The sequence below is a fragment of the Phoca vitulina genome, unplaced genomic scaffold (genome assembly GCF_004348235.1).
Source record: "Phoca vitulina isolate PV1807 unplaced genomic scaffold, GSC_HSeal_1.0 scaffold32, whole genome shotgun sequence".
Classification (NCBI taxonomy): domain Eukaryota; kingdom Metazoa; phylum Chordata; class Mammalia; order Carnivora; family Phocidae; genus Phoca; species Phoca vitulina.
In genome coordinates this window covers 4,533,115-4,547,095 of record NW_022589735.1, presented here as the reverse complement: position 1 = coordinate 4,547,095, position 13,981 = coordinate 4,533,115, and the positions used below count along the sequence as shown (strand labels likewise).

Below are 13,981 nucleotides of genomic sequence, written 5' to 3'. Positions count from 1 at the left end.
CACAGAGGGACACGTAAGAAAGATTCAAAAAAGATGCTGTTTTATTTGAGATATTCTTGTCTACTATTAATTAAAATACTAATGTGTCAAGTTATTCAAATTAATGTCAAAATATTAATGTGTCCTAATTCTATAAAGTCTATAGGGGCTAAATATTTTGCTGATATTATTTCCTCCAAAAATTACTGTGCTCTGTTAAAAACAAAGTCCTGTAAGGCAACTGAGGTCAGAGGATTGATTTTTTAATCTCAGTAGCGTTGGTCCATAGTTTATATTCAGAGACAGGTTTTAAATAGCGGCAGCAGTATTCAGCTTGGATTAACCACTCACTGACTGAAAGTCATTTTTAATTTTTTTATTAGTTGGTTTTAAAAATAGATAATACATGAACATAGGAAGTTTCAAAAGATATAAGAGGATATACTGTCTAATTGTCCCTCCTTGGTCTTCAGTCTTCTCTCAAAGGCAATCACTGTTATGAGTTTCTTATAACGTATTCCAAAAATATTCACGGACTGTGCTGTATGTTTGTATATGTGTTTGCATGTAAACATAAACGGTAGCATGAAGAAAACATCCCACATAGCCCTGAACAACTGGCTTGTCTCACAGCCCTTCCCAGCGGCAGGAGGAATGGGTTTTCCGGGGGCCCAGTGGATGGCTCCCGTCCCAGCTGACTGTGCGGCCGGCTCTGTGGAGCATCATTCCCAAACAGTTTGTACTGTGGCTCATTGAGGCAGGGTAAGCCCACCTGTCCCCGCTGCACTATGGACGGAGAACTCAGTGGGAATGAAGACTTGGGAAAGAGTAGAATAATGGTGCTGGTACCCAAGTTTGGCAGTTCCTTGTAACCCGCTTAATGATTACTGGGAAAGCAGCCTTTTTGATAAAGGGAATTAGAAGTCTAGGACTTTGGGGGCATCCCCGAATCCAAAAAGAAGTCCATTCTCTCCCTGCTGTGAGTCCGTTCTCTGCCTGCTGTGACATTCGTCATGGGCCACTTGGGCGATTGCGCACACTGGGAGGGTTACTGTCTGAGATGAGGAGGCCAGAGGAGGGACTTGGTATCCTTCAGCTGCATGGAGGTGGCTGTTGGGAGGGGGTTTGTGACAGTGGCTTGAGATTGAATGACTGTAAGGAGAGGTGGAGAGGCAGCAGAGTTGGTTGCCCTTTGGTTCTGCCATCTGGGGACTGGAGCCATCCCTCCACTCCCGGAATCCCCCACTACCACTAACACCAGCAGGACTCTTTCAGCTCAGAGACTGTTCCCTTTTCACAACAAGGAATTTGTTCATTCCATCCATCCATTCATCCATCCACTGATTCATTTAGTAAGACTTACAAAGGGCCCCCTGGGCCAAGAAAAGCATTAGATGCTGGGGGTTCTGAGGTGTAAATGTTGGGGATTCAGAGGTGTAGATGCTGGGGGTTCCAAGGTAAACCACACACAGCCCTGCTCTCACTGCCCTGAGATTATTAATGGGGGTACAGACAAATGATGGGAGGGTAGAGACAGTGTGAGAAGTGCTGTGATGGCAGAGATCCTGAGTGCACAGAAGACAGCGGGTCACAGTCCAGCTTGGGGTGGCCCTGGGAAGACTGCTGGAGAGTGCAGCCAGGCCGGGGAACATTCCAGCCAATGGAATAGAAGAGACCCAGTGGTGGAAGAGAGCTGTCTCCCTGGAGGAACGACAGGTTGTTAACATGCCCAGAATGTCAGGTGTAAGAGGCTGCCCAGAGAAAGTGCAGGGCCCGAGCAAAAGTGTCTTGGCAGGCCAGGGAAGGGTGTAGACTTCCCTGGGCAGTGGGGAGCCATCGAGGCTTCATGAGGAGAGACTAGGTCTGGTGGTTTTGTGTTCCAAAAGCTCAGGGTAAGGGCCAGCAGGTCTGCACTTTGCCATCTTTGGACCTCACAGCAGATCAGGCCAGGGCTGCTGGAGGGAGGTCATGTCTGTATGTCTGGAGTGTTCCATGGTTCCCGCAGGGCCCAGCACTGTGGGAGAGGCGGCCCACACTCCAAGCTGGGCCCTGCCTGGCGTGACCTCATAGAGCAGAGCCAAGCCCAGGCCCACAGGGGAGTGTTTATGGGCACCCAGTGTGGAATTTTCCTTTTGGAGCTTGGGCCAGTTCCTTGCTGTTATTCAGTCACTCTGGGTGAGCCTGGGGAATTCCAGAAAGGTTAGACATTAGATGTTACAAATGTCCTGCTTGCCCCTTGCCTGAGTCACTCCAGCGTTTGGCTGAACCTCTTGCTCCCCTCTGGGGTCCTTGTCCATCAGCTCCCTTCCCTGTAAGGGGTAGGGCTTCCCCCAAACCCACAGAGGCCATTCTCCCCCCACCACAACCAGGCTGTGTCTTGCAGGCTGCCATGGAGTGCTAAGGTGCAGGTGCCCCTCCTGAAGACCCCGTGACATCCTGGCCGACGACAGTGGCCTCTTCCTGCCCTGACACCACAGTGCCTCACAAACAAGGAAACTGGGGAAATGTAAAAGGGCTGGATTTCTACTTCCTCAAAATTACACTACCAGTTCTATTTATTACACTTAGTAAACCTACAGGAGTCAGCTAACAGGTGTACGTCGAATTCCTGGCAGTTGTTGGGTCGTTTATGCTTGGGTAGGGTTTCCTTTAGATGTGTTGTCTCTTCCCAGGGAAGACATGTAAGGACAGGTCCCCGCTCCCCCAAAGCCCTGATCTGTTCTCATCACATTCTAGATTGTATTGTAATTATTCCCACATGGGGCTTATCTCCTCCAAGGAGGTTTTAAACTGGGCAAGGGCTGGAACCACATTACACTGACCAGCTTCTACCCAGCACTAGGCAGGACGACTCAGAGAGGAAGTGAAGCATCTTGTCATATGCCCTAGTGATGGGAGGGATGGAAGACAAATACAGGGTTCTCGTATGAATGGCTGAGTTAAGCAGCTCATTGATATAGGCCAGTCCCCTCGGCACTCATACTAATGACCGAAGGTTGAGTGTCACTCGGCGTAAGGATGGCTTCTGCTAACAATGAGGGTGATGGGACCGTCAGCAGTTCATGAACGCTGGCTGCATGGCAGGCCCGGTGTAAGAGCTTTGAAAGCATCATCTCGTTTCCTTCAGCAGTCATATCAGCTCAATAGTATCGTTACCCCATTTTGCAGTTGGGAAGTTGAGTTTCAGAGACTTTGCCACTTGCCCAAGTAACACAGCTATCAAATGCCAAAGCTGTGTCTTCACTTCATGCCTAAAAGTATGGCCTGAGTTCTTCCCCGCTCTGCCCCTTGGGGGACATCCTATGAAGCAGCTGGTTGCTCTGTCCACCATTGCAGAGTGAGTGCAGTGGAGAGCTCGGATGTCCAGGTTCCAGAGAATCTTGTGCGTGCGTGCGTGTGCATGTGCGTGCATGTACGTGTGGGTACGTACATGAGAAAGAGCAGCAATTAAGCAAGTGTATGTGGGTGTTCATGGTCAACAGTTTGCCCCCAGTATTTAGTGCATGTGCACCAGGCCTGGGAGGAAAAGCCCAGTCCCAGGGGATGTGGGTCGAGGCAGGGGCATGACTGGGCCATCGGGGTGGTTTAGGCTCGCAAGGGTCCTTTGAGCTCTATAGAGTCCAGCCTGGGACAAGTGGCCAACATCCCCAGTCCGTCCTCTGCGCCTCAGTGGTGGCACTGCAAAGGGTCTGGGTCAGTCCTCTGATAACGCTGCCTCCTGCCACAGGTGTTTTTCAGAGGCATCATGGTGAACACTGTACGCGGCTTCCCCATGAGCGCCGCCATGTTCCTTGGGTATGAGCTCTCGCTGCAGGCGCTCCGCAGGGACCACACCGTGACCAGCCCCTGAGCGTCAGGTCAGTGTGCTTCCTTCCCAGCCCGCTGCACCTCCCTGGGGCTTGACACCCTCTTCTTTGCCATGGACACGTCGTGACTTTCTGAAACGTCCCTGTCATTCATTTCCTATCTAATCTGTGTCACTTCTGGGGCTACAGCGGCCACCCTTCTTGTCATCAGAAGGCCCTTCTGAAATGCCCACCTGTGACTGGTGGTGAGCCGGGTACTCAGTAACTGAGATCGGCACAGAATATGCGTGTAGATAGTGAGCTCACCGATCTGTTTTCCCATCCAGCAGCTTCAACAGCCCTTGGAGAGAAGTGTATTTCACTTTACTCTACAAATTCAGTGGCTGAGGCCCAGAAATGAGGACTTAAAGCACACTGCCCACCCTCTGTTACAGGGCACCATCTCCCCACCTCCCTAGTGGACTCAGAGCATGAGTCTTAGGGCCATCAATGGGCTCTCAAAGCCCTGAAGGGACAGCCTTTGCCCTCGTTCCCTGCCTCCCATACCCTTTCTCTCTCCCTCTCTCATTGCAAAAGATCACTGCGGCCCCAGCGTTCTAAGAAAAGCAATCTGAGCAAGTGACTCCCTTAGTTAAATGCCCTCAGTGATTCCCCATTGCCCTTTAGGTAAAGCTTTAGTCATCAACCCCAACATCACCAGCATCCTGAAAATAACATTCTTGCTCTTGCCTCTGGATCTTCGCACATGCTGTCCCTGCCTGACACCATCTTTTAACTGCCCCCCCTCCTCCCCCCGCTTGTCCTTGGCTTCACCAACTCCTCTTTGTCATCCAGGCTTTAGTCTAGAAGTCTCTTCCTCCAGGAAGCCTGCCCTTCTGCCTCAGCCAAGATGAGCTGTGCCTGCTGGAGGCTCTCCCCCACGGCCCCTGCTCAGCCCCTACCACATCCCCTTTGCGTCATAACTGCCTGGTGACTTTCCTCACTCCCCAGCCGGCGTGAAGGTCCCGGGAGAGCTACGACTGTTTCTTCACTTCTTTATCACTGGTGCCTCACACGGAGATGGCCACTCAGAAACATTGTTGAGAAGATGGACGATCAACTTCCAGTATCCTCTCAGCTCCTTCTCTTCTTTCCCCCACTGTTTCTCCTTCTCTGGCTCCACACTGGTAACCTGCAGAGCTGAGAAGATCAAGGGGGATGAGTCACTGAATTTTCTAGGTAAAAAGAAACCATTTCGCTTCAGTCTTGGTGACCTCAAATTCTCTCAAGAAGGATGGTCTTCGTCAGAAAGGTCTAGCAAACCACCCTGCTGCCTCCCCTGGGGCAGCAGGGGCCTGCTGGCATGTGTGGATGGGGCCAGACCCTAGACCCCAGGAAGGGCGTGATGGATCAGGCCGACAAGACTGAGCCCAGGGCAAGCCCTGGAACGCTGGCTTTTACGTCAAATGCTGCAGCTCTTCACTAAAGCACCCACCTTCACGGCTCGCCTGGCTCTTGGCCCTCTCTTACAAAAGGGAAACAGGAGTAACACATTTTGCATACTTAAACATCTTGAGTGAAGCACGACTGTCCTTGGGTTTTGTCCGGGGCAAGGCAGAGGAATGGTCTGGTTCTCAAAGCTGTGCTCAGATACCAACCACTCCCCCCTGTGACCAGATGAAAGTGGCTTTCCAGAAAATCCTGTAATAAAATCAGTGCCTCTTTACTGTGGGGGAAAAAAACCGAACATAAACAGAGAGAACAGGATATAATACCTGTTTTATGCAGTATCTTATTACTCATTCTTCCCATTTAAGAGTTCAGGAGCATCTGTCTATGTGATTAAATACTCAGCAGCAAGGTGGCTGGAGGGCCAAGCAAGACCTGGCGGCACCCGGAGTGGCTGGATGCTTGCCTGAGATGTCGCACCAGGCACTTGTCACCAGCCTGCTGATTGGCTACTTCGGGAGGAAGGAAGAAGTTTCTAGCAAGCCAAATTCTGATGGTCCTGGATTGGGCCATTCAGAGCAGTGAGCACCCCAGTCGGAAGCTCCTCTTTCTGAAAGTCCTGTCACGGGCCATGAGGCACAGATGGGTGCTGGCCTTGGCTCTGCAGGCGTGGGCCTGGAGGCTGTGGCTCTCTGGTGGAAGAGGAGGGTCCCCGATGACTTTTCTGGAGCCTCATCCTGCACAAGTCTCATGCAAGGAGTTACAACTTCTGAGGCCCTTTATCAAGTCCTGGATTTGGATTTACCAAGTAGCTCTGAGTTCATGGGCAGGTCATGCTCTAGGCAGCAGGAGCACCCAGTCTCTGAAGACGTGGACACCTGTGCCTCCCTTGGGAGTCCAGACTGGGCGCGGGGTGAGACATGATGTATGTCAGAGAGCCACAGAGCCCCGCGGTCCCCGCGAGGGGGTGGGAGGGTGACTCTCTCTCGTCCCTGGGCGTAGGTGGTGGGAAGGCACGGGATTGTTCCCGGTGTCTGCAGCGAGCAGAGTCCAACCCCCGGCTCCTCCAGCCTCCTTCCAGCAAGCAGGGGCAGAGTCCTCCCTCACCCCCACCAGCTCCGTGGAGGAAGAACGCTGACTTTTCATTCATCCTCTCAGTTATTTCTCCCCCAGGATCACACATATGAGTGACCCAAGGGCTGTGTGAAACCCAGTGAATGCCACATGAGGCGGTAGTTTGGGATGTGGTTAGTTTTATCTGTTCACAGGGAGGTACCAGACTCAGCATGAGAAAGATGACCCTTGTTGGTAGAATTGGGGTCCCGGCCTTGTCAGGTGTCAGCTGTTCGACTTGTTGGAAGCCCCTGATTCCAGCTGGGCCATCTCTACCCACGGACCAGGATCCGCTGTCCCAGAAGCTTCCCGGAGTAATGCTGGCCTGCCTCCTGCTGTGACCTTCTTGCTCCAAACCTCACTGATCCACTTTCAATTCCTGAGAAATCCAATTTCAAGGAAAGCAGATACATTCTTCCTGGAATACCTTTTTTTGAACATTTAGGAATAAACCCAGACAACCTCTTCGCGCTTCACATCTGTTCTCCTGGTGATCCTCTGTCAACGGTTGCTTCACAGAAACGATTTTCTCAATGGGTTGTTTGCCCCTTAGATCTTGCTGACTGATAACCCCGGTTAGATGAAAGCCTTATTTTTTTCATCCTTTTCCCCCAGAGCCAGCGTCACCTGGCCAGAGCTGGTGTCGCCTGCCCACAGCCTCATTTGGCTACCGCAGAAGGCAGCCATCCAGAGAAGCCATGGGAGTGGATTTACGGAAGAGAAAGAGGGCCTCCCCTCCACCCGTGCTCTGGGCCGGGTGGGCACTCGGCCATCGGCGCTGACCGCAGAATCCCTTCTTTCCCCGATCTGAGGACTCTGTTCCTTACCTCCTGGCTGGGGCCACTCAGCAGCTGCCTGCGGAGGGAGCGGTGGACCACCGACTGGCACCAGCTAATTCTGACCCGTACTGGCTCCTGGTGCAAAGCTGGGTAACATCGACCTTGCCCCCCACGCCTGCTGTGGGCTCGCTGGGAGTTCGTAGAGGAGTGCCGTTGTCTCCATGTTTCCAAATAAAAACATTGAAAACCTCTTTGGGTCATTTCTGAATCAGATGTTTCTGCCTGGCTTCCAGGGGACACTGACCACCCTCATTCTTTAGATCTCTACAGCGATCTCTGCAGAGATCTGCACCCTCCTCTCGGTCTAGATCTCTGTGGGTGGCGCCGGCCCACAGAACCCCTCCCCGCAGGTGAGGAGGAAAGCAAGGATGGCAGTCAGGCTTCTCTTTGCCCAGCTGCGACAGGTGGGCAGAGCGGGCGCGGCGGAAGGAGAGGAAGCCTGGTAAGGGCCTCCGCATCTGAGCAGTGGCAAGGGCTGATGAGGCACTTGGGAGGCGGTGGCACTGAGTGTGCTGGGATGGGCCTTCTCTGGGCCTTGTGGTCACATGGAGAACAAAACCCAATAAAATATTTTGTCGACAGTCTGGTTTCCAGAATGGTTTCATTATTCTGAATTTTCTCTCTCACTAGAACCACATGGGAAGGCCACTGCTCTTTGGCTGTGCTGTGGCATGTGTCCATGATGCCACTCTCCCTTCTGTGCCAACGACAGGCGTCCCTAATCAGTCATAGAGCCTTTTCCTGACGCGCTGAATGCCACTTGAGAATCCCCAGCGGAGGGCCCTGGGCAGCCACCAGCAGCCAGCAGAACTGGCATAGATTAATTGCCATTCTTAGCTTAAATCCCAGTGGGGAAAATATCCTTAGATTCTTTTCCTTTCCCCTTTGAGACTGTTTTCCTTGATTTCTCTGTTCCCTCCTGCTGCAGTACAAAAAAAAAAAAAAAAAAATCAGTCACTAGAGGCCTCCCTCAGCTCATGAACTGCAGAATCACCACTTGGTGGCAGCAGAGGTCAACGGAACCATCCAGAGATGTGAGCTGGTAGCTCGTGACCAGGGTCCTCCGTGGTGAGAGTATCTGAGCCCCATGACACTTCTCTTCCTGTTTTCAGGATCTCACCATCTACCTTATTGTTGTCCTTATACTTCTCTGTGGTGGAACGAACCTCAGACGAGAGAGAATTCCGCCTTGCGTTCCAGTCCAGGCTATCCTCAGCTACCTTCGTGAGCTTGGCAAACTTTGGCCCACTCTGGGCCTCAGTTTTCTCATCTGTAAAATGGGGTATTTAACAATGGGTCTCCATTATTTACCTATTAGGGCTTTAGTAAGAATCAAATGCAAACATGGTTTTGTAAACTATAAAGTAAAAAAGCAGGAGTTTGAGAAGGCAGGGGAGGGGATCACTTATGTGATTTTTCTGGTTTCTTGTTTTGACCTCCTTTCCTCTCTGTGAGTCTGGGTTGTTTGCAACACAGGGTGGCTGCTGTGGTGTTCCTTGGACCTTGTCTTTACAGGTGAAACCCCAAGAACTACAGGTGCCTGGGCCCTAGGCCTGTGGACCTCCAAATGGACATGCAGTGAACACGCTCGGGGTAGGGTGGATACGGATACTGATGTGGTTCTTCTGATGCCTGGGATGTCTGATGAATCACGGATGCAAGCCCTTCAGGATGCTGACTTCCAGTGCCCCTTGCTGCCAGGCTGACATCAAAGAAAGGCTTTCCAGTAAACATTTGATCCAGCAGAGAAGTCCAGCCCATGAGTACCTGGGAGCTAGAAGAACCATCCAGAGAATCGCTGCTTCTCTCCCATGGCTAAGAGTGGGGAGGGGCCAGCATGCTCTGAGACCAGTCACCCCTGCCGGGCGTAGGACCCATCCCCAGTTCCTGTGCCCCCTGCGTCCCAGCAGCACGGACCAGCTAGGCCTGTGGGTCCACACCCATACATCCTGGACACACCCCTGCATCCTACCTGTGTGTTGAGCCCAGCACCTGGCATCACCACATGCTTCACTGGTGTCTGCTGAATGAGTCCACCACACCCTCAGGGGTACAACAAAGAAATAAAGCCTTTTAAATTTTTTCTTTAAGTTTAGTTTTTTTCAGGCCTCCATTCCGTCTGATGGCAGTAAAAAGTAATTTTGCCGCTTCGTGGTAAAACTCCAGAAACTTCAAGTCAGGCAGTTCAGGATTTTCTCCTTCTCCTCCCTCTCCTGGGGATGACTTTGGGGGGCTTGGGGTACAGGGAGAGGCTCCTGGCTCTTGGGAGGTGCTCCATCCTATGCTGGCATCCTTCCCGTCTCGTCCTGGGGCACAGCCTTCCCTCCGTGGGGACTCCTGTGGAAGCATCTTTATTCCTGTCTGGTCGTGGCCACGCGGTCCATGCACAGCCATATCTGCCCAGCCCCGGGCCCCGCTCTGTCCTCTGGGAAAGCCTTGGCTTCTCCATCAGAACTACTCAGGGGCCTCCATCAAGCGCATCTTTGGGACTCCCTATGCCACACCATGTGCTAATGGCAGGAGGTGTTATCGTGTCAGACTGCTGTCTCCCAGGACAAGCAATCCAGAAGCCCTCCATTCTCAGGTCCTCACCCCTGCCCGGAGTCCTGCCAGGACCGTCCCACGGCTCCCCTACGGGCAGAGTCCTCACCAGTGTCTGCTGTCATCCTCTCCTCTCCGACGTCCGTCTGATACTCGTGGGTGATAAAAGCATTCAACAAACAGAAGAGAAGGGAATTTTCTCAACCTGATACAGGGCATCTATGAAAAGTCCACAGCCACCATCACACTCAGGGGTGAAAGGCTAGATACTTTCCCACGAAGATCGTGAACAAGACAAGGAAGGCTGCTCTCACTTCCATTCCACATCGCATGGAGGTTCTAGCCAGGGCCACTAGGCAATAAAATGAAATAAAAGACATCCAGGTTGGAAAGAAGAACTAAACCACCTCATGTGCAGATGGTATGATCTTGTCCATAGAAAATCCTAAGGACCCCATTGAAAAAATATTAGAACCGATAAACACATTCAGCAAGATTTCAGGATACAAGATCAACAACAGAAATCAATTATATTTCTATACCCTAGCAATGAACATTCCAAAAATGAAATTAAGAAAACAATTCCATTTACAATACCATTTGAAAAATGAAATATCTAGGCATATTTTAACAGAAGAAGTACAAGACTTGTACACTGAAAACTACAAAGCCTCGTTGAGAGAAACTTTTAAAGATCTAAATAGATGGAAAAGTATTCTATGTCATGGGTCAGAAGACTAAATATTGTTAAGGTGGCAAGACTCTCCAAATTGATCTATAGATTTAATCCAACCCCTCTCAAAATCCCAGTTGGCTTTTTCTTTGGGGAGAGGGGTGCAGAAATTGACAAGCTAATCCTAAAATTCATATGGAAATGCAAAGGATCCGGAATAGCTGAAATCTTGATAAAGAAAAATAAAATTGGAAGACCCACACTTCCCTACTACAGGGCTACAGTAATCAAGACAATGTAGTTCTGGCATTAGGAGAGATACGTAGATCAATGGGATATAAGTGAGAGTCCAGAAATAATACCGAAAGAATGAAGTTGGGACCTTACTGCACACGATATATGAAAATTAACTCAAGATGGGTCATAGACCTAGAGGTAAGAGGTAAAGCTATAAAACTCACAGAAGGAAATATAGGAATAAATCTTTATGAACTGGCATTTGGCAGAGGTTTCTTAGAATACCAATAGCGCAAGTGACAAAAAAAAAGCGCAAGAGACAAAATGAAATATAGACCATTTGGACCACAGTTAAAAACTTTTGTGCTGCAAATGATCCCATCGATAAAATAAAATGAAAACCCACAAAATGGGAGAAAATATTTGCAGATCGTAAATCAGATAAGGGACTTTTTTTTTTTTTTTAAAGATTTTATTTATTTATTTGAGAGAGAGAGAATGAGAGAGAGCACATGAGAGGGGGAGGGTCAGAGGGAGAAGCAGACTCCCCGCCGAGCAGGGAGCCTGATGCGGGACTCGATCCAGGGACTCCAGGATCATGACCTGAGCCGAAGGCAGTTGCTTAACCAACTGAGCCACCCAGGCGCCCTCAGATAAGGGACTTCTATCCAGGATATATAAAGGACTCTTACAGTTTAACAATAAAAAGATAAGTGACCCAATAAAAAAATAGGCAAAGTATTTGAATAGACATTTCTCCAAAGAAGATATACAAATGGCCAATGAGCACAAGAAAAGATGCATCACTAGTTATTAGGGAAATACAAATTAAAGCTACAATGAGATACCACCACATAACCGCTAGGATGGCTATAATTGAAAAGACAGAAAATATCAATTACTGACAAGAATGTGGAGAAATTGGAACCGTCATACACTGCTGGCGGAAATGTAAAATGGTGCAGCCACTTTGGAAAACAGTTTGGCAGTTCCTCAAAAAGTTAAAAAGAGTTAGCATATGACCTAGCGGCACCTGGGTGGCTCAGTCAGTTAAGCATCTCTTGATTTCAGCTTAGGGCATGACCTCAGGGTCTTGAGATCGAGCCCCACATTGGGCTCTGCACTGGACATGGAGCCTGCTTAAGATCCTCTCTCTCCCTCTGCCCCTCTCCACTCCCCTCCCTCTCTCTCTTCCTCTCTAACAACAACAAAAATTACCATATGACCCAGCAATTCTACTCCTAGGTGTATACCCAAGAGAAATGAAAATATATGTTCTCATAAAACCCTGTACGTGAATGTTCATGGCAGCATTATTCATAATGGCCAAAAAGTAGAATCAACCCAAATGTCTATCAACTGATAGGTGGATAAATAAAAAGCAGTATATCCACACAACAGAATATTATTTAGCAATAAAGGAATGAGGTGTTGATACATGCTACAACATGAATGAAAGCATCATACTAAGTAAAAGAAGCCAGTTACAGAAAAAGACATAATGTATGATTCCATTTATAGGAAAAATCCAGAAGAGGCAAATTTATAGAGAAGAAAGTAGATTATTGGTTGATAAGCCTGGGGGAAGTGAGAATAGGGAATGACCGCTCATGAGTACAGGGTTTCTTTTGGGGGTGAAGAAAGTGTTCTGGAATTTAGACCACAGTGATGGTCACACAGCCCTATAATGACACTAAAAACCACTGAACTGTACACTTGAAGTGGGTGGGTGGTCTTTACATTTCTTCTGAGGGCTCCCTTTGCAGCAGAAGAGAGGTCTTGGTCTACACTAGGTGAGGGGAGCAGGCTCGGAAAGGAATGGTAGGCTTGAGCCTTCACCATATCTTCCTGCTTCAAATTGGATGGATGGGCAAATAGACAGACAGACAGACAGATGGGGACTGGTCACAGCCACTAACCTGTGGGCTTGGCTTTGGTCAGCATCAGTGTACCCTGGACTGGGGCTGGGTAACCTGGACAAGGCAGATGGCTGTGTTGAGAGCTTCCACCCCCCTGTTGGTTAGATGTAAGATGTGGCTCTAGAGCCAATTACCTGAGTCCGAACCTTGGCTTCACTTCCTGTGAGTCGTGTGCCCTGGCCAAGTTATACTAACCCCTCTGGGCCTCAGTTTCCCCATCTGCGCACCAGGAATAATTATATACAAGAATTATATTTCTACCTCATGAGGTTCTTGTAAAGATCCAACTAGATATTCTATAAAACATGCTTAGTAGAGTGCTTGGTACACAGTAAACACTCAATACATGTTCCTTCTTCTCCTTTCTCCGAGGTGCTTTTTAGATAAATCTCAACTCTCCTGACCGAGGCAGGAGAGTAATTACTGCGCACCTCATCACAGACCCTGAGAACTCTACGCTGAGCTGGCCTGCAGGGGTGTATCCTGTGGGTTGTGTGACTTTTGCAGAACAGCTGAGGGAAACCACCAGGCCACAGCGGTGACTCATCTGTGACAGTGGATTGCAGCTCATCTCCCAGCCCATCTTCTCGGGCAGCTGGTTGTACCCCCAGGCTGTGTTCAGAAATCATCACCAGCCACCAGCATCTGTCCTTGCTCTGATCCCCGCGCGGGGGGAGTCCTGCTGAGGTGGCAGCTCCCATTGTTGCAGGCTGTAAACTGCACTGGGAAACGTGTGTGGGGGGCGCCATTCAGAAAACCCAAGTGGAGGAGACGAGAGAAGGCCCTGTGGCCAAGACCCTGGAGGCCCTGTGGCGGCCATCCAGGGGGCTACAGAAGCCTCTGTCCCTTCTGGAGATGCCCAGCCCGGCCCCCGATAAGCCCTTGGGAGGGAGTGCCCCCCACCTTCTGTCAGTGGGGCCAGGAGTAGGGAATTATCACAATTCTGAAATCCAAACAGTCTTGAAAGCCCAAGATTTCTTGAGACTCATTTGGCTGCAAAACCTGACTACTTTTTGTGACTGCTCATGTGGGTTTTTTTTTTTTTGCAGAATATTAATGTATTTCATTACAGAATCCTGCCCCAGGCCCTGCTCTGGGGTTTACGTAACTTAAGGCATCTGAGCTATGTGTTCCCTTTCTAGAAGGCCAGTTTCAATTCTGAAAACTATCTGGTCCTCGGGTTTTGGAATCAGGGAGTATGGACCCATATTATTACGAATCTGTTTTACCCTCAGACTGTAGTCAGAGGAAACACACCTGATAATATACAAAATAAGAACAGAGTGGAGAGAGCAATAGGGCTGGGATGAGACATTGGGGCAGGGGTCGTGCTCTAGGTCTCACTAGGTATAGGGCCTTGGGAAGGTCTTTAACATTCAGAGCCTCGATTTCCTTACTTATAAAACGGAAATAATAATCCCTACCTCCTGTGCTTATTAGGGGATT

The 13,981-nt window shown here is 49.7% G+C and overlaps 1 protein-coding gene across 5 annotated transcripts in view; it reads left to right on the top strand.

The window, feature by feature from the left end:
- SLC25A48 (solute carrier family 25 member 48) overlaps positions 1 to 7,731 on the top strand; it is a 40,819-nt gene extending 33,088 nt beyond the window's left edge. For all 5 annotated transcript variants that reach the window (XM_032425243.1, XM_032425241.1, XM_032425239.1 and 2 more), the window contains 2 exons: positions 3,707 to 3,836; positions 4,776 to 7,731. In XM_032425243.1, coding sequence (XP_032281134.1) covers positions 3,707 to 3,829 — 123 coding nt within the window. In that variant the 3' untranslated portion in view covers positions 3,830 to 3,836; positions 4,776 to 7,731. The remainder of the gene's footprint in view (positions 1 to 3,706; positions 3,837 to 4,775) is intronic.
- The last annotated feature ends 6,250 nt before the right edge of the window (positions 7,732 to 13,981 follow it).